At 36.8% G+C, this 25552-nt stretch overlaps 2 protein-coding genes across 8 annotated transcripts in view; both read left to right on the top strand.

Moving 5' to 3' along the window:
* Window positions 1-890: 890 nt before the first annotated feature.
* Window positions 891-8025, top strand: ftr81 (finTRIM family, member 81). 5 transcript variants are annotated; one of them, XM_016442242.1, is made up of 8 exons: window positions 891-967; window positions 2007-2604; window positions 2921-3016; window positions 5847-6080; window positions 7135-7291; window positions 7501-7554; window positions 7642-7683; window positions 7886-8025. In XM_016442242.1, the coding sequence occupies exons 2-8, from the start codon at window positions 2014-2016 to the stop codon at window positions 7960-7962; spliced, it is 1251 nt and encodes a 416-aa protein (XP_016297728.1). In that variant the 5' UTR covers window positions 891-967; window positions 2007-2013; the 3' UTR covers window positions 7963-8025. The 5 variants fall into 5 exon arrangements, with proteins under 5 accessions (XP_016297728.1, XP_016297727.1, XP_016297729.1 ...); XM_016442241.1 differs by having other exon boundaries at window positions 929-967; window positions 2010-2604; XM_016442243.1 differs by having other exon boundaries at window positions 938-967; window positions 2084-2604.
* Window positions 8026-20824: 12799 nt separating this feature from the next.
* The window catches only part of LOC107654986 (protein jagged-2-like), a 48511-nt gene continuing 43783 nt past the window's right edge, over window positions 20825-25552 (top strand). For 2 of the 3 annotated variants that reach the window (XM_016442364.1, XM_016442362.1), the window contains exons 1-2: window positions 20846-21030; window positions 21554-21874. In XM_016442364.1, the coding sequence (XP_016297850.1) occupies window positions 20980-21030; window positions 21554-21874 (372 nt within the window). In that variant the 5' untranslated portion in view covers window positions 20846-20979. The other variant, XM_016442363.1, reaches the window with a different exon arrangement.

Raw genomic sequence — 25552 nt, 5'->3', positions numbered from 1 at the left:
GTGAGCTACACAGTGATTCGGCTAGTCTTTCAATCATGTAGTGTGAGCTTGCCATACCTGGCCATGGTCTTGGCTAAGCCCTGAAACATTCCCACCGTCTCCTCTATTATGACGTAAAACATAAAAACAAAAATGAGCAATTCTGGCTCCACCTATCCTGTCAGGATGGTCCTCTCGTCAACTGTCCTCTTGCACCGTTGCTATGCGACAGAGTGGTAATCGGGAACCCCTGGTGGCACAATTAGGAAATCCTGAGAAGACGGAGCATCCTTCATGCTCTTTGGAGGGTCCTTTGTGCACTTTGGAGGCGTGGCCTTCGAAGTCCGTGCCCTTCGAAGTGTGTGCACTTAACTTTGGGACACAGCTAATGTCTTATATTATGAAGGCCTGGCAAAAACAATGGGATGAAGGGAATAAAGGACGTCATTTATACAATATTAGACAAGAAGTAGGGAAAATGAAGTTAATAGGAAGAAATACAAGAGAACATATCATTATTTCAAGGTTAAGATTGGGGCATACTGGGTTAAATAAAACAATGCATTTATTGAAAAAACATCCATCAGGGATGTGTGATTGTGTAATGGAAGAGGAATCAGCAGAGCATGTGATTAGTCAATGTGTCAAATATGAAACACAAAGGAAAAAATAAAAGATGAATTGAAGAAATATGGAGTGAAAATATTAAATCTTAAGAATTTATTTAAAGTTGGAGATCAGATAAATAAAGTTTTGTATAATTTTATGAAATAAACTGGTTTAATGAAGAGAATGTAACTATAAGTAGTAGCTATAATCATAACTATACGTTTTTTTTTTTTTGCGTAATATCCATTTCTGGCCCACACTCCAGTACAGTAGGTGGCGGATAGGCACCTTAAACGTTGGATGCCACCCGCCATTAAGAAGAAGATAGGACATACTTTTGGCGCTTCTTTCTTGTGCTTCTCGTCGCCTCTCTTCTCAAGTGAGTACTAGTGATGGGAAGTTCGGTTCTTTTCCGCGAACCGGTTAGTGTACCGGTGATCCGAAAACCAATGCAACCGGTTCTTGACTCAAGAACGAGAACCGCTCCAGCAGTGGGCGTGTACGTTCATTATCCGGCTTGCTGCCCAGATGCTGCTCTGCTCGTGTTCATCTCTTCACAGCAGTTCAGTCAGTGTACTGTTTGAGTAAATTAATTACTCCGGGATATTGGTTTATTTCGAATCAGAGGGAGTGTCAGCCACGTTTAAAAAGTGAGTAACTTAAGTAATTTGTGGATTAATGCTAACACTTTTCAACGATTCAGTCCGATTTGGTGAACTGGTTCAACCGGTTCACTAAGAAGAACTGGTTAAATCGAACGATTCGTTCGCGAACCGGACATCACTAGTGAGTACAGTTTCCCGTGTACATAGACACTTTTAATGAACGTGTAAATTCACTGAGGGCGTGTAAATATGAGGTGTGCCCGCACTGCCATGTAATTTCGTTAGAAAAACAGTAGAAAGAGAAATGAGGTGGGTTTGATTTGAAAATTTAGAGGCGGTAACGTTAAACTAATAATTTCATCACCTGTAAATAGATTAATTACATAATTAATTTGTTTAACCAAGTGTAGCTTTAGGCATAACGCTGCATTTCTGAATAGGCTAAATGTTTCAACTTCTATTTTGTGAATATTTTGTGAATTTAAATGTGCATTCATTCATTACCTCATTAAAAAGTTTTAGCCATAAAGAAAGGAATGGTTCTTTTAAACAAATATTAATTCCTGTACTCTTGAATCATATGCCAACATTCATTGCAACATTACTGAGCTCACCTCTATGAAGGGATAACCAAGATATTTAACTTCTCTTAGTAGCAATATTGAGTAAACCAAAAATTGTAATGTTATATTTAAATATTTGTGTTTCTTTTTGTTAGTTGTTGAGTGAGATTTGACTCAAACTTGAGGTTTCGATTACGTGATTCAATATTTTCCAGTAACATCACGTACAGTTTTTCTACTGTTTTCACAGCAGCAAAATGGCAGAATCTTCTGATGATCAGAACCTCTTTAACTGTCCAATCTGTCTTCATCTTCTGAACAACCCAGTAACTACAATTTGTGGGCACAGTTTCTGTATGGACTGTCTTAATGAATTCTGGGATCGGGACAATCAGAAAGGCGTTTACAGCTGCCCCCAGTGCAGGCAGACGTTCAGCCCAAGACCAGCTCTCAGCAAAAACACTGTGCTGGCTGAAGTTGTAGAGAGAATGAAGAGAGAAGCACCAGAATCTGGAACAGACTCTCCTGTCCTGAGTTTTGCGGTGTCTGGAGACATGGAGTGTGATATCTGCACAGAGACCAAACAAAAAGCCATCAAGTCTTGTCTGACATGTTTGGCTTCTTACTGTGAATCTCACATTCAATCTCATTATGCATCTCCTGCATTAAAATGGCACAAACTGGTCAATGCCTCACCACATCTACTGGACCAGATCTGCTCCCAACATCATAAGCTACTGGAGCTGTACTGTTGCAAAGATCAGCAGCTGATATGTATGCAGTGTGCTTTGATCAACCACCAGAACCATAGTATGACTTCACCTGCAGCAGAAAGACAAAAAATACAGGTAAAGTGACTGATTTGTCTGCATAATATTTTGCATTAGTAAATAAACTGATGCAAAATTTGTCAGTCAGATATATTAAACGGAGAAAACTTGTCTCTGACGTAGATGAAAATATCGTTCTGAACTGTTATACAAATAATATTAGACTAATGATCATAATATAATATTGTCAAAAGAAGCTCAAAGTACCTTTCATTAAAATTTAAAACAAATTAGGGTTGTTTTCACAGCCAGTGTGTCACACACTCAGTTGTGAATAGTTGCCATAATAACAAACATATGAAATTATATTGAACTATTGCAAATTCAATCACAGGTACAGTTGAAAGAAAATCAGGATGGCCTACAAAAGGAAATGCATCAGCGAGAGATGAAGGTACAAGAATTTAGAGAAGCTGTGGACACTCATAAGGTAAGTTGATTGTAACCTATCATTACTAATTTTACCACTGTTACTTCACTTCTTCTTCAGATAGATGTGCGTACGCAGTTGATCTGGACTACAGCTGTATGCAGGGCAGGACTTGAGTACTAGAGGTTATGTTTGGGCCCTATACCTATACACTACACTACTTTTATGGAGTAAAACAAAATACACAAAAATTAAAATATGCTTTGAGGTTCAACATGTCTAGCCTAGTCTATGTTTAGATGCAATATTTAATAGTCATGTACAATAAACGGGATCTGTTCTCTCAGTTGAGATATAACCTGAAATAACACTGAGCAAAAAAAGCCAGAGATGTATATTAGTATTATAGAAAAAATATGTATTGTCATATCGGTGTCCTCTTATGTCAGATTCTTCAATTTAATCAATAAATTCAATTTGAATAAAAAGACATGTTGGCTATTAACAATCAAATGAAATCACTCAACAAAATCCATAGATAGATTTTGCATAAATTAAGTTTAAATATAGCATTTTAATGTAGATGTATTTAATGATTGCAAAAATGAAATAAGCTACTTTTTAAAATATGAATCTACAACCACCAGTAGGTGGCAGCAAGTGACTGTCTTAATGAGTGAGTTGAATCCTTAAATCAACTGATTTGTTTAAAATGCTAATTCATTTAACTTCACTTATAGCCTGATTGAATCATTTACTGGTTCATGTAACGCTGAGAAACAAAACACAGTTTTGCTCAGAGACGCAGCGGTTCAGGGGTCTCATTTATAAAACTCCGTAGATTTCATCCTAAAAGTGTACCTGGCACAAAATCTAGATTTAGCGTACGCACAAAAGTTTTCGGATTTATAAAACCATGCGTACGCCAGAAACTGCGCAAAAAACCCTTTATAAATCCCAGTCAGGGGAAGATTGTGCGTACGTGCATCTCCACCCCGACTCCTCCCCAAAATCACCATATATGGAGCTTACAACCTAGTTTTACTATGCATAACCTCATCTGCATATCATTTTCCATGCATATTCCCATCCACGTGACACTATGTTTAACCCTGTCAAAGATAAAAGACATGAAGGAAATATGAGATACGGACTATAAATGCCATTTGTTACATACACATTTATTTTTGTTGCTAAAATGATCCAGTATCCTTGTTATGTTTTAGAATAAATATATAAAAATATCCATAAAAACAAAACTGATTAAAATAGTTATCAGATAAATAGGCCTATTTAAGAATAGAGTTGATCTCATTCTTCTCCACTGGCCAAATAGTATTTCAATTGTTTTAAACAATTCAAATCAAATTAAATTTATGCAGTTTTGCTAATAAGATGAACATTTTTCATAATGTGGAGATTCCTTCACACGACATCAACACCTCTGTGCAGCTGCTGTTGTACACTAAGCTATTATCATTGGTCCTATTCAAACCAGACAATGGACCGTTCGACCACCGAATCCAGCAGGGTCCGCCATAATATCGAAGTAAGTGCGCATCATTGTTCTCGCTAAAATATTTCTCATAACATGAGATCTGCAGTTTAGTTTAAAGATTAATTATTGTGCAGCCATAGCACTCCTCACTGTCATTAAAACATAGCATGCCACAGAAAATTATGTTTATTGTTAATAAAATTATGTTGTTTGTAAAATGATGTAATTTCAGTGCTTATCTCCATTAATGACAGTGGAATATTTAATATAAATGTGCATATCGAAATCGATATAAAATCGTTGTTGACTTCATTACTTTTCTCACTCAAGGAAAAAGAGTGAAACTTTACGGCAAGTTTATTTTTTATAAATCACGACATGGAAAATTGCGTACGCATATTTCTATGCACATTTTGTGCGTACGCAACATTTAGAAATGAGACCCCTGGTATTTGTTCTATTTTCTTTTTGACGGAGCAAAACGGAATTTTGTGTCTGAAAGTTAATCAGTACATTCTTGTTTATTGTGCATTTGCGATCATGCATATATTCGGAAAAACAGGACTTTTGTTTGTGTGATAGGCTAGCTCCTATAAGCATGTATAAAAACAAACTCAATAAGTGGCTATTTGTATTTTTATTATTATTATTATTTTTTTATCATTTTGATGACATTTCTTCCCCACTATGTGTGATGGCAGTGAGACGGGAAAGAGTGCTTAAAACTCTTCAGATCGCATAACTTATTGGAACATTAATATAGAATTATCCTCAGTAATGAAATGAGGTGTGAACATATGAGAATTTATCATCTTTATAAATTTGCGCTTTTTTGGGCTAAAGGCTTAATGGAGGTGTTTAAAGTAGCCATGTGATCACCAATTAATCGACGCAGACGCAATTCAATACGTGTGTCCTTCTATGTGAAATAATCATAAATAGCCGTTTATGCCATTTGATTATGGCCTCGAAGGTCGCAGTTGGAAGCTGTGAGCCCCGGCTGGCACGTTTAACCCTTGCGTGCGCAGTCGAAATACGGCTAATTTCTGACTGGCATATAACTGAACAAATCACGGGTAAAGGCGGGGCCCCCTACAACGTGGGGCCCATGGGCTGCAGCCCAGTCAAGCCCAATGGTAAGTCCAGCCATGGCTGTATGATCTATAATGTAATATACTGTATAGTTATTATATTATAGTACAATAATGTACAATTATACTAAGCTAAAGTAAATTATACTGTATTATAGTTTTGTGGTAAATGTGCCGTGGAGAAAATGAATTTTCCTTGGACTATGATTGGGAAAAATAAGAAAGTCATGATACAGTCCAAATTATTTTGCACAAACAAGGTACATTCTGAAAGTTTTGCATGCTTTTTTTCATCTAACAGGGCTCTGTAGAGACAGCAGTGGAGCACAGTGAGAAGATGTTTTCTGAGCTGATCAGCTCCATGGAGAAAAGCCGAGCAGAGATAACAAAGATGTTCAGAGCTCAGGAGAAAGCAGAAGTAAGCGGAGTAGAGAAAATCATGCTTGCACTGGAGCAGGAGATCAGTGACCTGAAGAAAAGACATGATGAACTCGGGCAGCTTTCACTGATAGAGGATGACATCTATGTCATTCAGGTAACTCTCTGATCATCTATAGGAGATTTATTTATTTTTTTTTAGTTCTGACTCTCCTCCCCGATTAACTCTCTTCATATTGTATTTTTGGTTTTGAACCAATGCACATTTATGTCATCTATGTGAGTACCATCGTGAGTAGCTGGTTACAACCATTTGCATAACTAGATGTTTGTTTGTTAATAGCTCTAAATGTTTTTGTAATGAAAATAAGAAACAAGGCTTAATGTCCATTACACATGACTCAGTTTGAGTAGGGTACAAAATCATGGCAGGCTGCAATTCAAAATGTTATTGAATTCTGGTTAGTGAACCCTACGTAAAATTGACAGTAAAATAAAATTGCATAAATTGACTATTGGCATTGTAACTTTTTACCTGCTGTTCATACTAAATTCATGAGACATGGGAGTTTGCAGTATCAGGCATTGAAGTGTTATTATTCAAGTTTTAATTCTAAATATATAAACTATAATCATATTTACATTCAGTGAACATTGATTGGTTGTAATTCTTGCTTTGATCCTCTGCATTTTACATTAAAATACGTTGGATTCCTTTATTGTATGCCTGACATTTGCTTATAAAAATTTCTCAATCTTTGTTGTGCTTAATGTAATTTGTTATTTGGCAGACAGAGTTGTAATTAAATCTTGTAAGGAATTTATGGCCTTGTACTAAGACCAGGACATCACTAAAATCTACGAACAACCATAGTTACCACCGTGTGCTAACACAGTGTGAGAGGCTAATAAACTATTTAATGGGTCGTTTAAGGGCTTGGAAATAATTCAGAGCGAGAAGGTGCCTGCTTCACGGTTTTAATCATAATTTTGTTCCATTTGGATTCTGAATGACACTTGAATTCTCATTCTAACATCCACTCAAATCAGAGTTCTCTTGAACTGCACCACCATTTCAAACAGGCAAACCACTTTCAAATCAACAAAATAAACTGAGCTGTGATGTCAGGGCTTTTAGTCTGCACTAAAAGCCCTATGTGAAATGTTTTATGATTTAAATTTTTTTTAATCATCTTTTTTTCCGTCTTTAGAATTTCTCCTCTTTTTCCCGCTACCATTGTTCAGCCTTGTGCAACACATCTGTCAGCCAACGACTAAAATTTGAGGAAATAGAAAAAGTCATCAGTGAGCTCAAAAGCCAACTGGATGATCTCTGTGAACAAGACATTGTGAGGATATCAGAGAAAGGTGAGAGATCTTTTAAGGATGTTTATGTATTTAATTTTACTGTTTTTTTTTTCTGTTAAGTTTTCATAGTTCATGGTTAAAGCCAAGAAAATTTTAAAGCCAGAATTGTAATCATCATTTAGAATTTATTCCAAAACATACACAATATACAGAATGCAGGCAGATTGTAAAAATCATGGTAAACAAATTTTACTTGTTTATCTTTTTAGTTCCCACTGTCCATGTAATGGTGAACTCTGTGAACAAAAAGATGATCAAAAAGTGTAAGTCAACATTCTTTTTTTCCTCTCACATGACAAACAAAACCACTCAGATACAAGAGTATTTACTTAATGTTTTGTTTTGTTCAGATTTGCCATCTCAACCCAAGACCAGAGAAGAGTTCCTGATATGTAAGTTGCCTTGTAATTGTATACAAATGTGCGTTGGAGAGTGGAGTCCTAGGGGAATTAGAGGATGCCAATCCCGGAGAGGCTTTTATTAAACAAGAATACAAATCAAGTCAAATTATTTGAAAGATTAATCCAAGATCTGCTTTTGACAGAAACCTCATGCTAACTGAAGCGTTTAATACAGTTTTCTTTTTATCAACAGATTCCGTTGATCTGAAACTGAATGTTCCAGCCTACTCTTCACTCTCTGAAGGACAACAAATTTGTGTTAAAGTGTAAAAACGGTTACATGGGTAATGGGGACTATTCACGGGGTTTGTGTAAAGAGAAACTATCTGGACGCTGTTATTTTGAAGTACAGTGGGAAGGAGCAGGTTGCTCTATTGCATTCTCATATGACTATAGTACTTCAAGTTTTGTCTTTGGATCTAACAAAATATCTTGGAAATGTGACTTTACCAAATCTAATATTTGTGTGCAGCACAATTGGCGGCAGACTAACATTTCCTTGGTCTCCAAAATTGGAGTGTTTCTTGATCACGAAGCAGGAACGGTGTCTTTTTACAGTGTCTCTGATCAAATGACCCTCCTGCACAGAATCCAGACCACATTCGCTTCGCCCCTCTACCCTGGGTTTTCATTTCAAAATTTGGAAAATAAATCATCAGTGACAATTTGTGATCTGCCAAAGCTAAACGAGCAAATCTAATCTGTACTAACAGTGACAATTAGTGAATGGACACTAAATACAACACAAACAGTAACAGTAAACAGCAGCAAACAGTATTTTTGATGCTAATTGAGTGTCGCGTGCTATGTGTTCTCACAGAGCATTACATTTTTTAATTGTGTTAATTATATTAAACCGTAAGAAAGGGGGTGGGGGGTTGGTCATATAATACAGTGAGTTACCCAAATACCCCCACATTTTTTTTTTGATGATGATGATTTCAGTTGGTCTTTATGGAATAGCAACCACTTGTTCGTCTGTCTTTTGGTGTGATTGTGTGAAATTTGACATGTCATGGGAAGCTGTATGTGTGTTCTCCCTGTTTCAGTGACAATCAGTAAGTTATGCTAAACACTGTTTTGTTTGTTTAATTGATTCCCTTATATCGGATTTAGACTGAACTTCCAATGTGAATTGAATGTATTATGAACAATAAATTACTTTTTTGTACCAACTGAGAAGTTGTTTATAGATCTGTATTACAAAAGAACCATTAAAGATATTTAACCATTCTCAGAACTGTCTAACTTGATTTTGCAGAGTACGTTGGAATGTATTCATTTTGCAGATAGTTTTATCTCAAGTGACATGCCAATCAAGAATATTACCATACCCAGAAATTGATCATAAGAAGATGGTGAGACTTAAAGCATTAAGTTATAGACAATGGCGTTCTATTGGGGTGGCAGGTGCCATCTGACCTTTTAACCTCTACTGGCATACATGTGGGGTTTTTGGTTTCAAAAGACAGATGCCAAGACCTGTGTGTGTATAAGAGGTCAGAGGTTAAGAATGCCTGGATTACTGAGGCATCCAGCAGTAGGTGGTAGCAGATACAGTGGGTACGGAAAGTATTCAGACCCCCTTCAATTTTTCACTCTTTGTTATATTGCAGCCATTTGCTAAAATCATTTAAGTTAATTTTTTTTCCTCATTAATGTACACACAGCACCCCATATTGACAGAAAAACACAGAATCGTTGACATTTTTGCAGATTTATTAAAAAAGAAAAACTGAAATATCACATGGTCCCAAGTATTCAGACCCTTTGCTCAGTATTTAGTATAAATATATGAGTGTCACAGCAAAGGGTCTGAATACTTAGGACCATGTGATATTTCAGTTTTTCTTTTTTAATAAATCTGCAAAAATGTCAACAATTCTGTGTTTTTCTGTCAATATGGGGTGCTGTGTGTACATTAATGAGGAAAAAAAATAACTTAAATGATTTTAGCAAATGGCTGCAATATAACAAAGAGTGAAAAATGTAAGGGGGTCTGAATACTTTCCGTACCCACTGTACAATAGGAAAAGCTTGATGGAGACGTTTAAACCTGCTTTCTTCTAAACAACACATCCACCCACACTGGTTGTGGTCTGCTTCAGTCAGGGGTCGTACCAAACCTCTTTGTGCTGTCACCATTCTTATTTTAGCTCTGAACTGCTAAATGTGGACTATGAAACATCTAGGTATAAACAATAACATCATGGACTTCTGTAAAGATATTTGAAACAATGAATATTATGAAAAGCGCTATGCGGATAAAATGTAATTGACAAACTGTAAAATGCACTGACATAAAGCGAATAGGAGGGGCATTAAAAATGTTGCTGTTTTTATTGAAGCATGATAGCTTATAAATCAATCAAAATCCTGCTTTGATATAAATGTGCGTGTTAGACAAGAAGGAGCTTGTATTTTGAGGAAATCCATATCAAAAATCCATAAAATGAGGAAATCCATACCAGTCGACGCTGTCAGAAACTTTTTTTTTTTTACAAAAACCTTTAGTGTAGAACAGCTGGTTACTGGAGCAGTATCCTTAAAGGGACAACTTACCTATCTACCGCTAAAACAGGTGCATACAGTTGTACCTATTAGTACATTTGAGTAGCAATATGTATGACTAAATTTAACTTAAGATTTTAAATAAATTGATTTTTTTTAAATAAACATTTTTCATGTCCAGTATAAATTTACACAACAGGGAAGGCATTTTATGTTTTACGTTATTGGATAAGTCTTGTAAAAATGACGAAATGAAGGAAAAGTTTATGACTAATACTTGCTTGGACATACACTAATTTAATTGTTTCAAAGGTAATACATCACAATGTATTGTATCATGTCAAAACACTAGTTTTCATGACAGCAAAAAATATAAACAAAATCTGTATTTTTTTTTAAGGATTATACATCTAACATTATATACATATATACGGTACTAAAAAAATATATAATGATAATAAAATAGCATGGCAAATTGAGACGAATAGTAAAAGTGTGTGTTTGTGTACAGCTACACCTGCTGGTCAAATGAGGGAATAAATTCCCTTTATGTTGCTCACTCTCTCCTCTATCTCACACACACTATTCTGAACAAGATCATTCATTAAATCTGTCTTTTGTGAGGTTCTCTCTTTCTCAAAAGAGCCTGGGGTTGTACACATCTGCATAAATTATAATCTTTTCGTATTACACACTATTCTGAACAAGATCATTCATTAAATCTGTCTTTTGTGAGGTTCTCTCTTTCTCAAAAGAGCCTGGGGTTGTACACATCTGCACAAATTATAATCTTTTCGTATTCAAATAAGGCCCAGTGGTCGTTAAACCCATGAGGGGTTAATGAGAGAAAACTCGTTAAGGCCAGGCCAATTAAACTGCACAAGAGTCCCTGCAGAAGAGCTCTGTGTAAAGGAGGGCAATTAAAGACTAATTGGGAAGACTTTTCTTAATTAATTCCAAAAGGGCACAAGTATGTGAGACCTGTATGATGGTTACTGTTATAAAAAAAACAGACTGTGTGGGCCTAAGTAGAAAACACACGTACATCTTCATATCCTTCACCCAGTTCTCAGAGAATGGGTCACCATCAAAGAGAAACTGGAAAATAGACACATTATGAAATATTTCTGCTCAAAAATCATTAGAATTAACCACCAGGGATTTTTACTTTACAACAGCTGTCCTGGGCATGCTGTACAGACGGATATACTGTATGTGCTAAATTAAGATTTTAATAAGATGATTAGATAGGATGAGATATCGAGCGTGATCTCACAGCTAAATTCATTTCAAAACAGGTTTGTCTGACTGCAGAGGGACATTTCTTCATGACAGGTATCAGAAGCAAGTCCATAACTACTATTTTCCCTATTTGTAATTACCTGTTTGAAATCAGTATTTTTCCAATTACAAAATTTCAAAATGACTTAATATCCTGCAGTGACCTTGCATTAAATTAAAGGCATCCAAGCACAGCATGACAATCTATTTAAACTGTGTTTAAAAATTTGGTTGGTTGAAGTATTTAAAAATCTGAAACGTGAAAAGTTAAAGTTAGAAATTAAATCTTGATTGGCAACAATGATTCCACTTCCGCCGGTTTATTTTTATTTTTTATTCTACAAACCTTCTGTGCTCCCTCAAGTGGTTAGGCCACGCCCCCCGGGGGGAAATCCAACGCTCTGCATTGACTTTCTATTGCGGGAAGCTGCCTCCTTGTCATTTCTGACTTATAACAAAAAAACAGAGCAATGCCTAAAAGCTGCTATGTGACAAGGTGTACAGTAAACAAGCTAAAAACCCAGAACTATGTTTTTATAAGCTGTTGACCCCCCCCCAAAATACGAGCGTTTAAGGACACAAATAGTTGTAGATGTCGGGGTATTTCACGTTGGGCCGTTCAGTTGGATCATTTCTCAAACAAAAGGAAGGTTAGGAAAAGGGGCACTGACATAGACCAAATAAAATTTAGTTTCTTAACATATCTCCAGATTCACATAGGGTGGTGAAATAATCCTTTGACATGGTTAAAAATAATGAATGGTCTTGTCGCCGATTACGTTTCCCTCTAGTGGGCGCAGTTCTCAGAGTAATATGACACGTTGTGCTCTAGGCCTACTTTTGTGTCCTAAAGCGCGTTTTTTGGGTAGACAGCTTATAAAAACGTAGTTCTGTTTTTTATAGCTTGTTTACTGTACACCTTGTCACATAGCAGCTTTTAGGCATTGTTCTGTTTTTTTGTTATAAGTCAGAAATGACAAGGAGGCAGCTTCCCTCAGTATATATATGAAACATTTTTGTTTTCTCAGTGAACGTGCAATGGGACATATTTGTGCTGAAATTATTTATCGTAAAGACAGTGATTTACATCTTAACACTGCATTATTATGTGGTCAGGTAATAATTGTCTTCTGCGTAAAAGACTGACCGTAATACTGCATTTGAAGACACTTCTCTGTTCACACACACTATTAAGTTAATCCATATCCAGACATGCAGACACACACATACATTCTGAAGTCAAAACAGCTGCTCTATTATTGCAGGACCCACCTTCACAGATCTCTCTAAGCACAGAGAGACGCTGCGTCTGTTATCGTGAGGTTTTAATGAATGATACTGTAGTTCAGTGGATGTATAGGTGGTGAGTGTGTGTGTGTCTTTGATGCAGTGTGGAGACATTATGTCTAGCAGTTTTTAAGAACAGTAATGCTCAGGTAAAGGTTGAATCAGCGTCATCCACCTGTCCTGTGTGTGGGCTTGTCATCTATCAGCCTAAAAGAAAAGCAAATGATCCCCTGCAAAGCCCTGGACAATAATAAAAAACATATTAGTTTATATCAGTGGTTCTCAAATGGTAGTTTTTGCAGGGCTGTTCTGATAGATGGGTAACAGGGGAAAAAACCATACTAAATGCAAATAATAAAATGACAGTAAGCATGTAATCATGCTTGGTTACGATGACAAAATAAGGCTTATCATCTTTTAAAAGAAAACAGAAAACACTTTTTCACATTGATGTTTACTTCAAAGGATGTGCATTGAATCAAACTATAAGGTTTGTTTATTTATTTAATAAATAATCTATCACTCGACAATATGATTAATAATGATACATTATTTGGCCCAGGGTTTGTTCCATGTGTTCTTCTGGTAAATAAAATGCATGTATGCATTTATAGAATTTACAAAGCTTCTATTCAGCCTACTGTATGTAATGTTAATAATTTTACAAGTTTTTTTGGCCAATGTACACTGTAAAAATGATTGTAAATAAAAGATTATTGGAGTATGTTTTACAAAAAAATACTATTTCAGACTTTCTAATTCAATATGTCACGTTTAATTCAGTGTACTACTTGGTGTTTTTTGTAATTTTGTGAAACTTACTAGCAAATTCTGATTAACTCGTTAAAAAATAATTTAATAAAAATAGTTATCCTACACCATGGTAATGTGAAATTTCAATATTCCATATACATATTTTATGTTTATTTACTGTAAAGACATTTTAAAGGCAAACATTTATGTTGACATTTTGAATTGATGTCCAATGGGAAATATGGGTCTTAAAATAAAAACTAGTTGAGAAACACTGTTTTATATGAATAGAAGAGCACAGAACAGATTAATAGAACAAGAGATGTAGAAACAAATGGCCTATTAAGCAGTCACAGATACAAAGTATTTTTTAAAAAGTGTGATAAAAGCAAGGCACATCAAATTATATATTCCAGATGAATTATGCATTTATGATATTTATATCAAAACATCAATATGTTTTCCAGTATACACTAAATGAAAGTCTGTGGGCTCCTGACACCACCCATTCGTGCTTGCTGAACATTTTAATTCAAAACCATCATCCTGAAACCATCATTTTAGCTGCTAAAACAGCTTCCTCACTTCTGGGAAGGCTTTTCACTGCATGTCGGAACACAGCATACCATTCAAACACAAGAGCATCAGGGAATTAGGTGGTGATGTTGGGCGATGAGGCCTGGTTCACACTATTCACAGGGATTCAGGTCAAAGCTTTAAAAAGTTCTTCCATGCCAGATTCTTTAAATAATTTCTTTATGGACCATTCTTGGAGCACTGAAGAAATTAACCCTCCATGAACTGTTGCAACGAAGTTAGCAAGGTAGCAGGTTATTTCAATCATGACATCACAGCGTTCATTTGGCATGACGCCACTAAGCTGCCACATTATCAGTTCATATGAGAACAATCACAGACCGGCATGCTTATCTTCCGAGAGACAAGATGCTCCCGGGAGCTTCTGAAATACAAACCACCATGAATCTGAGCAGCGCCAAAGATCTGAGGCATCAAAGACAAACACTTAAAACACTTAACTGTCAACAAAGTTGACTCCATTTAGAACCGAATCCAGAACCCGGAGTTGTGATGTCACAGAGAGCCATCGGAGAACTCTGGAGTGTTCTGTGCTTACAGTAAACAAAGATAAGAGCCATTCTCATCTTCTCTTGTTTGACTAGAGTTTTCCTCTCTTCTGTTCTGCTTTGATTGATAAGATCTGCCCAGGCATTACTTTTGGCATTAGGACAAATATGAGTGTGCACTTTGTAGTCTTCTTGACATGTAGAGGCCAGACTTTCCTTCTCTCTGATGCTCTCTGTCTCCTTTTCCAGGGAAATTAATACCAGAATCATGCACATGAAAGGATTATTGCCCCACATATAAAGAAATGCCCTCCAACATCGTGTCAAGGTTCAGGAATCAGTATCATTCATGCAAAAACTTGGAATGTGATTTGGCATGGGATTGTATTGTACAGGCTGAGATTTACCGTGGAAGAGGGAGAGTGATATGACCTTGACTCTATGTGTGCTGCTAAACTGAGCTGTGAAGTGTTTGGAATATAATGGAATGTCTGTGGAATTCCCCTTGATTCCCCTGCATCATGTAGTAGGCCTATCTCTGACAGATTTTGCTACAAGTAAGTCTCTCAGTGAGTTTTCTCCTCACTTTTTTCTTTCATTCTCTTCTATCGCAGGAAATGTTACCTCATACAGAAAAATACCTCTATGTGTGAAACACAATTGCACAGGATCTTTCCCTGCCTAAGAACATTTCCAACAGTTCTCTTGTTCCTGTTCGAAAAAACATGAGAACACAGAGGAGTGTGCAAGAAGTCATTAAAGAAAATCTTAACAAGTCTTAACAAGAGAGAAAAACATGTTCAAGCATCAGCTAATAAATGAAAGTACATGCCTTTGAATAACACAGTAGAAGAGGAACTTAATTCGGTATAAGGTTTTCTGGAAAAATAAGTATTTATTAAGATAGTTAAGCTAGTTTATATGAGTAAGAGTGCTGTTGTTACAAAAATCTCTGATATTTGAACCAACAGCAACATTTCAAATGTGATATTGCAACACATTCTCATGTCATTTCGTAACTGTTTTATACTTGTCAGCTAACTGGTATGAGTTCATACAATCTCATTCATACTTTTTTGTACAATCTGACAATTAAGTTTAGGGGTGGACCATCATGCTCCTACATTTTTTCTAAAAATCATGTTTTACTTAGGGATCACACTGTACAAATTCACATGAAATCACATATGAGATTAAATTGGTTGTACTTTGTCTGTTTTTCAAGAGAAACCAAAGCAGGATTGGCGTCTAGAGCAACACATTGCAGAAAGAATGAATCAGCGTTTTAAACTAATAATTTGAGTGAATAATTTATTGACTCACTCAAGAACAGCCACTTTGTTCTTTACTAAATAAATCTAGCTGCATCCAAAATCAGAAGTAGTAGGTAATCCGGGTACTTCTCTACTGCTGTTTTTCAAACATTATGAATTCAGACAGTCCGAATTTTTTTGGCAGTCTATTTTTCGCATGGGCTAATATGGAACTCTGCTTGAGTGAATGACTTGTTTCATTCTTGAATTAATCAGTTTTTTTTAACAAATTTATTAAACAAATGATTCAGGACTTACTCATAAAGTCATTAGATGCCACCTGGTGATGTAACCTGCAGAAAGAGTCAAACCGTTTTGACTCAACAGAATATTTAAAGACTGTGAAAGTGAATTGTGAATTGAATGTGTTTTTTTTTAAGCATTTTAATTTAGATTTAAGTTATGTTATTTTAATACATTGATAATTTATTAATTTAAATTTAAGTCATCCTCTGACCCTCTTGGAAGTTTGCCGAGGCCCCTAGTGGATGAAATCTTCACCACTAATGCAGACCTTCTGTCTTGTACACAGACTGGCAGAGTGATAAAAACAGTTAAAAATTGTGAGGAATGGTTTATGTATATAATATATTATATGCACCCCCCCCCAAACACACATTAAAGAATATTCTCATGTGTAGAAGGTCACAGTCACACACAAGGGGTCCTTAGGGATTTCTCTGAGAAACATATAATCCATGCTCAACCAGCCCTGCCTATCTCCTTCTATTCAGCACTGTATATAAGCAACACAATGTCTCATTGTGTGTGCGTGTGTGTGTGTGTACTCCTCCCTCTCTTACAGCACACTAATGCAAAGAATGATTGGCACAGCTGACTGAGCTGATAACAGCTCCATCCTCTTCATACCCACCCACTGCTAGGCACGCACATACCCGCCTGAGGTTAACCCTCATGGGCCGCAGACCTATACTCTGCCATGGCATCATGGTGGGGTCACGTAGCTGTCTAATTACCAGTGGTTTACAGTCTCAGGCTGGATATGTGGAAAAACAATGTTTTTTTATTTTATTTATTTAATTCATTTTGACTAATTCAACCACTGGAGTAAATATGGTGTTTGTCCCAACAAATATTTGCTCACAATTTTATTTGTTGCAATGGTGCCAGTAGTCGCAGAAATAATAATCAAAATAAAATTAGGTTAATTTGCTTACAAGCTGTATCAAATTTATTAGTGGATTGTTTGCTAGTTTGAAATCTGATAAAGATATACAGTATTTCTATGAGACTTCCAAAATGATACTTTTAAAAGGATATTTTGACTTTCTTTCTTCAGTTGAATACAAAATGTGGAACAAAGCTCCATACAAGTGGATGGGGACAAGGGGCAGTCAAGCTCCGAAAAGGACAAAAAAGTAGGCTACCATAAAAGCGCTATAAACCGTGTACATGATATTTCTATCCATTTATTTTATTTTATTTTAGTTTTTATTTGTTTAAAGTTTAAACCATGAGACACAAACGCTTGCGCTTCTTGTCCCGCCTCCGCCGTCTTCTGATTGGTCCGCTGTTTCATAACTGACATTGATAAGCTGCACTGTGTGCCAATTAAAGTTTATTTTAATTTAACGCAGCGATACGCGAGATGAGGCGCAACACCTTCACCTATGCTTACTTATATAAAACGTCTCAGGTTACTTATGTAACCATGGTTCCCTGAGTAGGGAACGAGACACTGCGTCCTCTAGGGGTCGCTATGGGGAACGCCTCGTCGTGACCCATGTCTGAAGCATACATTGAAAAAACACCAACTTGTTGGCCGGCGACAGCCATGACGTCACTACCGGTGCGACTATAGTATAAATAGGCGCTGGGAGCACACATCATTCACTTCTTCGTCTGAAGCTTACGTCCGCAGCATGGCAAGAAACCGCGTGCTCCCGGCGCCTATTTATACTATAGTCGCACCGGTAGTGGCTTTCGCCGGCCAACAAGTTGGTGTTTTTGCAATGTATGCTTCAGTCACGGGTCACGATGAGGCGTTCCCCATAGCGACCCCTAGAGGATGCAGTTCGAAGTTCCCATGAAAGGAAACATGAAAAAGCAGCACAGTGGAAACCAAAAACGCGGTATTTGTGAACCAGCCATGTATGATTTTGAAAGACATAAGACAAATATTTTCTGTGAGTGCACACGATATGTCCAGCTTTTTCTGTGAGAGCATAACCCACAGCTGTGAATAAAAACAAAATGTAAAACTCAAGAGTAAGCAAAGGGATCTAAACAGTTTTATTGCAGTCACCCTTTTTAGGAACTACAATCAGTTTTCAGAGCAAGCCGAGGTAAGCTGTAAGCTGGCTCTTCTGAAGATGACATATTCAGGTCAACTCATTGACATGTCGCACCCCTTCAGTGACCCTAAAAGAGTGCACACACAGAGGGAATCTGCATTAGCTGTAATTGAAGTCTGACTTGAAGTCAGAGGTTAAGCACTCTCACACTCCATCTCTGACATTTATAAACCTGAGACAGAATTTCACACCTCCCAATGACACACCAGCTCGCTGCACTTCTGTTACTCTTTGCTTCTTCAAGTGGAAGGAGAGAGACTGAGAAGAAGGCAGAGTGAATGCATTTATGGTGGCCATAGATTTGGGCACTTAAGATATACTTAACCCGGTAAAGCCTGATACATTGACAACAAATAAAAAAAATATCATATGGACCCTTTTCACAAGACTGTGATGACGCGTTTCAACAGTCATCAGCATCGTAAATCCTCAAAAGTTTTTAATATTTTTATTTTGTAAAAAAGGTATGTACATCTATAACACTATACTTTGTATTAAATCACCTTTGCATCAAATTACAAAAACTAGTTAACGCTAATGCAAGGGTGTTTCTAAAGCAGCGTCTATGGGAGGGACAGTAAATTTGACATTGTTCTTTCTTCTGACTGCCGTAATCAGTCACTCAATTTTTTTCCTTTTTTTGAAAGTCATGAAAACACTATTGTGGAGTTTTTTCTTTTGCTATTTGAGCAAATGGGAATGCACAAAAAAAATTTCCACTGCTGAGAAACCTGGAAATGTGAAAAAGGTCAATTATAAAACCTTTTATAAAACCTTTAGACAAAATATAAAAAGAAAATGTTAAATGTTTTATATCATATTTGATACATCAGTCTTTTATGGCCCCTAAAGTATGATATATTGAGTATATTATTATTATATATATATATATATTGCTGTTGCTGTTATTTATATAACAAAAAGATTTAATTCTAATAATTTGTAATGTAAATCAATTAGATATATATAACAGTTTAGCAGACTGCTTACATAAAATACATGTAAATGTCAGTTGTCACTCTATATCTCCCAATAATGTCTTATTAAGATTCAAATTAGTTTTATGATCAACATTCTGTTTATTGAGATGTGTATATAACATTATATAACACGTGGACACATTTTAGGAATGATATAAGGCCATTTACTTCTTTAAAAAAGTATGAACTGTCAGTCCGATGGCAGAAGGCATGTAATAAATTGTGTACAGGTTTCTCAGCATTTTATCATGTAAGTTAGAGGCCTTCAAAATTAAGATATCAAATAAGATACTGTAGGCTTTTTAGGGTCACTGCATGTATAAATGTTATTTCATATGTGAGCGAATCTCTTATGTTAACAGACAGAGGTGTAATCTTTTATCTTATCCTGCAACCAAACAAATCAGTCAACAACACTGTATCAAAAAAACTACAATTGTATTTTTGACTGCAGGCCAAACCTCAGCTGTTATAATAGAGCTACAATGGCAATGATGACAACAACAACACTTCAGTTAGTCATACCCTTAGACCCAAATAATGTGTGTTTCTGTGGTGTACATATTATTCCATGTGCATTCGCTGGAAAACATAAATATTTCCAAGTTTCCTACCCCCTCCCCAATCTGTACATGTTGTATGAGCTCAACAAAATGCAGGTGCATTTCTTTCTATCACAGCCACAGTGTGTCACATCCTCAGAGTGCAGCAAGCATTGTTAACATCTAATTCCTCTGCATGCAGCTCTCGGGCTGACTTCCTCTCTTTATTCTGGCTATGGACCGGTACTAGAGGAATGCAGGATGGAGTCTGACGGCTAGATTAGGACTATAGCGTCACCCGTTTCCTAATGAATGAGAGAGCGAGAGTAGAGACAGACACAGAAAGAATGAACAAAAAGCAGGATGTAGCCTATTTGTCAGGGAATTTTCCAAAATAACACTTTTTGGATTATGTTGAACTAAAAACATCAACAACAACTAAAAAACAAAAAATAAAAAAAGAAATAAAATAAAAAAAGCATACAAAAAGCCAGGACTAGATAAGGCCAAAGAGTGAATGACAGTCTTTTTTATTGAAGTTTTCAGGAGGAAACCTAATAATACAGTACCTTATGCCTAATAATACACTAGAGGGCGCTCTGTACCTGTTACCCACAATCAGTCACCCGTGCCTTGACATGAGTGTAGACTTGGATTGTGAAAGAGTACAAACAGGGCAAAATGCTACCCCAAAAAAACAACAAAAAAACTTGTGTGTAATAATAAAGTGTGTAATAATCGTTTACAGAATGTCAACATACTTCTAGCAGTAATTATAAAACCATTCAATTGTCAAAAATTTTAGAATCAAAAATTATTCCTGTTGTGAAAGAATAACATTTTTAAATAATAACAGTTTTTGTTGTCGTTTTAAAATCTTTTTCCTTTACTCTACAAACTAAGTCAACAAGCCTGTCAGATCTATAATTTATAGGAAGGCCCCGCCCTCTGACTATGCGATTGGCTGACGCAGACGTTCTACTACAACTGATGGCTTGCCAATGGTGTATTGAACTGTCAATCAAGCCCGTTCAGACGGCTAGTAGTTAACTGTGAGAGCAGCGCGCTGGAGGAGCGAGTGGATGTATGTGTGTGACTTTCGTCTCATCTTCTGGAGGTCTTGCGGAGAAAGGAATCACTTTGAATGGCTGGATTTTTGTGGATAATGATGCATATATGTGTTTTCTTTTTTTTAATCATGTATTAACTTCATAGGAGTCATGCATAACTATTTTGGAGCTTGTTTCTTAATTTTGACGTTTTGGACTGAGGTGAGTTCAACTTCCTTATGCCTTTTTAAGTCCACCTTTTTCTTCACTAGTTGTAAAGTAATAGATTAAACAACCGATTTACACTGAACTCAAAATCATTCATTGTTGTCAAATTAGATTTTGGGATTCTTGTCCTAATAGAATTATCCTGCTGTCAGTGGAATCATGTGATACTTAAACTTTAAAGGCGTTTTAAAACCAGCCCGCGTGCACTGTAATGTACCTACATCGAAACGTTAAGCATTGCCTACATTAATCATACAGTAAAGTGTATATTTCATTATTGCACAAACATGTTTATTCATATTTGCTGCGAGTGCACTGGATTGGTATGTTTGCAATACCTGTGTATAATCATGAGATCACTCCTTTAACACAAATGTAAGTCAGTATCCGCTATATTGTGTTCTGCTGCATGTTCTGTCTTGTATTTTAATGGGAGCAAGACAAATTATTCTGTGCAGTCGTACAAAGCCAAACTGGTTGCATTTCATATTTTAACTGCTGTTAATGTTATTTTTAGGTGTGCCGGTCGTCGGGTTATTTGGAGCTCCAGTTGATCAACGTGGAGAATGACAGGGGTGAGCTCGCGAATGGAAACTGCTGTGACGGCTCACGGAGCGCGCAAAACGGTTTGTGCGATCAGGACGAATGTGAGACGTACTTGAGAGTGTGTCTAAAGGAATACCAAGTGGAGGTCACCGCATCTGGCTTATGTACGTACGGCACTGGAAGCTCGAGCGTGGTCGGAGGGAATACGTTTCAGTTGAAAGGATTCAATGGAAACCCAAGCAAGGCCAATGACCTCGGGACCATTATCATCCCCTTTCAGTTCGCCTGGCCGGTAGGTGTTCACCGATACCCTCTTTCATCAGCCCTTCAACAACAAACAACCCCTCTTTGTGAGCATTTTCTATATAGGCTAGTTATCTTTATTGACACTGTGAAAAAATGTCTGCTCGATTTTACGAGTTTATTCTTAAGGGTGTCAAAACTTAACACTGTTAGTTGTAACTTTGATTTTACTTAAAAAAAAAGAATAAGAAAACAAGTAGCTAAACTTAAGGTTGTACAGTTTGTACAGTATAAATGTGTTTATCGTAACCATAGAGCTTTTCCTATACTAGCTTTACAATTGAAAACACATTAAATGCCCATGTGACATTTGGGGAGTATCAAATCAAAGCCCCACTTATGTTAAGGATTTCTTGCTATAGACTATCACATATTATCCAGCTTAAGGTGGAATCTGTGGAAATGATATCTGGTCTTAGATTATTATTAAGTATAAGGCTATCCAAACTGGGTGATATTTCCACTTTAAGCCAGCCTGACGACCTTAAGATTGGTTTGTCGGTCCAATATGGTCTGCTAGCTTATACCAGCTAACAACCAGTTTAGACCAGCTAGAAACCACCTTGTTCCAAAACTTGTTTCCAGCAGATGGTCAAGACGCACAAGTGAACATACAGCTACTTTGTCTTAACAACACCAACTGGTAGCCTACGCTTTAAACACTCATTGCAAAGCAAATGTTTGACTCGGTGGAAAGAGGAGAGCTCGGTGTTACGGTGGCCACTGGCGTTAATCGTAGAGATGATGAGTAGAGCATCTCCGGTTACTGCGCGCGTTTGGCTGCGCGAGCGGCGGCTGGTACGTGTCTTTCTCGCGCGCGCGGAGTGTACAGTTACACGCTTAACTGATGGTGTTGTATTTATAGGACGTAGTGTGTTTTACTTCATGGCTTGCGGACGCGGCTGCAAGAAGTCCATGTATTGCGGATTTTAGAAGGAAGACGATCAATAGACATCTATCTATCGGTCTATCTATCTCTGATATATATGTTTATCTAACTTTAAAAGCCTTATATAGTGTTTTTAAATTGCTCTTTTATAGTATCGGCATTAGAAGAAGCTGGCATGGTGTTAAAACAACCAACCAACATATCTATCTATCCATTCTGAATCTATCTACCTATCTATCTATCTATCTATCTATCTATCTATCTAATGTTGGTCTAGCTGAAAAGTGGCAAAAACCAGCCACCTGACAAGGCTGGTTTAAGTTTCTTATTTTTTCAGCAGCGAGTCTACAACATTTACAACAAAATAGTTGCTAAAATTGATGTTACTGTAGTAAGAAATCATTAATGAACATGTCACTTTCTCAGCAAATCAACTCTGAGCATGTTAGCAAATTTTTATTAGTGAAAGAATGTTAATATATGGTCATTAGTGAAGGGCAACAGTCGCATGAGCTCACAGGAATTCTGTTTTGGGCAAAAATGAGATTGCATTTTTTTAAGAAAGGCATGATTTACACAAGACAGAGTTCTTGACTAGAGCTGGCATGCTCATGGAGTGATATCACAATCAGAGAGATAGAAAAGAGAAAGAGAGGCAGTGGGAGTTGTCTTCACGATCATGTTTCAGATAGCAGCATTGTCGCTAAATAGACCAGAACAGATAGTTTGTAAGATAACGCAAGGCACATTACTGTGGGTAAAACATTTAACTCAAACCACACAGCTTACCTCAGTGTGAGTTTGTTGTTGTTTTCTTAAACCTGGTAAATATGTTTTGTAAGTAGTGAAAACGCTGAATCACTGTGTTTGAGTCTTGTTTGGACGTGGTGATAACAGTAGCGCTGTGGTGAGAGCTGCCTGTGTTCTTCTGTTATGTACACATGTATTTTAAAGTGTCTTTGTGTCTTGACTGTGCATGATCATTTCTATATCTCTGAGATGGTTCTTCAGTGCTTTTCTTCAATGTTGCTCTTGGAAGAATCTGACCAAGACTGAACTTGAGACACCTTACAGATTGTTAAATTAAGGGTTGGTTTCAAGGGAACAAATCAAGATCACCAAAAAACGCTGAATCACTGCATTTGAGTCTTGTTTGCTTCCAGATTTTGGCTTTGGTGATAGCGCTGCGGTGAGAGCTGCCTGTGTTCTTCCGTTATGTACACGTCTTTTAAAGTGGCTTTGTTTTAAACACAGTAATTGCTCAGTTGAAGATAAAATCATGTACACACTAATGAGACGCTTTGGGACTGTGCATGATTATTTCCAAATCTCTGAGATGGTTCTTCAGTATTTTTCTTCAGTGTTGATCTTCATCCATTCTGAATCTATCTATCTATCTATCTATCTATCTATCTATCTATCTGTCTGTCTGTCTGTCTATCTCTCTGTCTATCATCATACCCATAGTTGTTGATTTTCTGTTGTTTCTGGTATGCATAAGAACATCTGTGTTTTTCCATGCACCATATAACATGGTTTCCCTATTCAATTTAGCACTATTTCACAGGTGCAAATTCTACTTTTTGAGTTTAGTTAGGTCTAGACTGTGTCTCAGAACTGTTATCTGGTCACCTGTCTGCGAATAGATTCATAAGTGCTGTTTAAACAGCTTTGCAGGTGAGTCATTTGAGAAACTGGTTTCACATTCAGCTGGTGAACTTCTGAAGATTCTTCCCTGCTGTAACTCTGTTGAAGTCTGAAGGGAGAGATATTTGCAGTCTTGTGTTAATACTGGTGAAGACAGCCCATAGTAGAAAGGAAATCCTCCTGCTGGGATGTTTAATAGTTATTTTTGGCACTGGCAAACCACAAAAACAAACACTTGCTAATGGGAATAATCCTCCCATAATGTTTTCTGCAGCATGTGTATGTTTAATGAATGGAAATGATGGTAGACAATATACTGTTGGATACACAATTGCTTGCATCACTGGACTCGGTGCATCATCAGTGTTATTTAGCTGAACATCAACTAATCTGAAATCTGTCAAGACACTTACATCTGCTGTTATCCATAGTTTCTTAGCGAATCGGGTGTGCCAGGGGAGGAACGCAGTTTACGGAAGGTGATGTTTATGAGTCTTATAAGTCCTGCTGTGTCTGACGTCCTACAGCTGTGAGATCTTTGATACGCTTCCAGCATACCATCCTTTGTTTTTGGATAAAAATCCCATCCCACTGAGCACACACACACACACACACACACACACACACAAACACACACACTGCAATTATTACACTGCAAAAAATGGCTTATCTTACTTAGTATTTTCAAGTATTAAGTCTTGTTTCTAGTCAAAATATCTAAAAATTCTTAAATCAAGAACAAGTAAAATTATCTGCCAGTTTCATCTTGTTTTAAGAATATTTTACTTACACCACTGGCAGATAATACTTACCCCACTGGCAGATAATTTTACTTGTTTTAAGCAAAATGCACTTAATTTAGTTTTTTTAAGTAAGATAAGCCATCTTTTGCAGTGTATTTTTTTATTTAAGCTTTTCCAAGAGCTCAACAAGTCCATGTTCTGTTTCACGATAAGTCCTCAAACTTAATCTAAACTCTGAATACACAGTTAAGAAAAGAGATCTTCTTACAAACCAAACAGAAATATACAATAGCAATATATCTTTACCAAAGATAACATTAGGGCCTTTCGCACCGCGGGAACCTTTTCATAGTGCCAGAACTAATTGTGGAACTACCCACTTTTTGGC

This window comes from Sinocyclocheilus anshuiensis, unplaced genomic scaffold (genome assembly GCF_001515605.1).
Source record: "Sinocyclocheilus anshuiensis isolate Anshui unplaced genomic scaffold, SAMN03320099.WGS_v1.1 scaffold487, whole genome shotgun sequence".
Lineage (NCBI taxonomy): Eukaryota > Metazoa > Chordata > Actinopteri > Cypriniformes > Cyprinidae > Sinocyclocheilus > Sinocyclocheilus anshuiensis.
This window is presented reverse-complemented; position numbering and strand designations above follow the sequence as displayed.

What these genes read in the sequence shown, in the direction of transcription:
- ftr81 (XM_016442238.1), top strand. An exon ending in CAGAAAGACAAAAAATACAG is followed by an intron (nt 2,605 to 2,920) that starts GTAAAGTGACTG and finishes ATTCAATCACAG; the next exon opens with GTACAGTTGAAAGAAAATCA. An exon ending in AAGCTGTGGACACTCATAAG is followed by an intron (nt 3,017 to 5,846) that starts GTAAGTTGATTG and finishes TTCATCTAACAG; the next exon opens with GGCTCTGTAGAGACAGCAGT.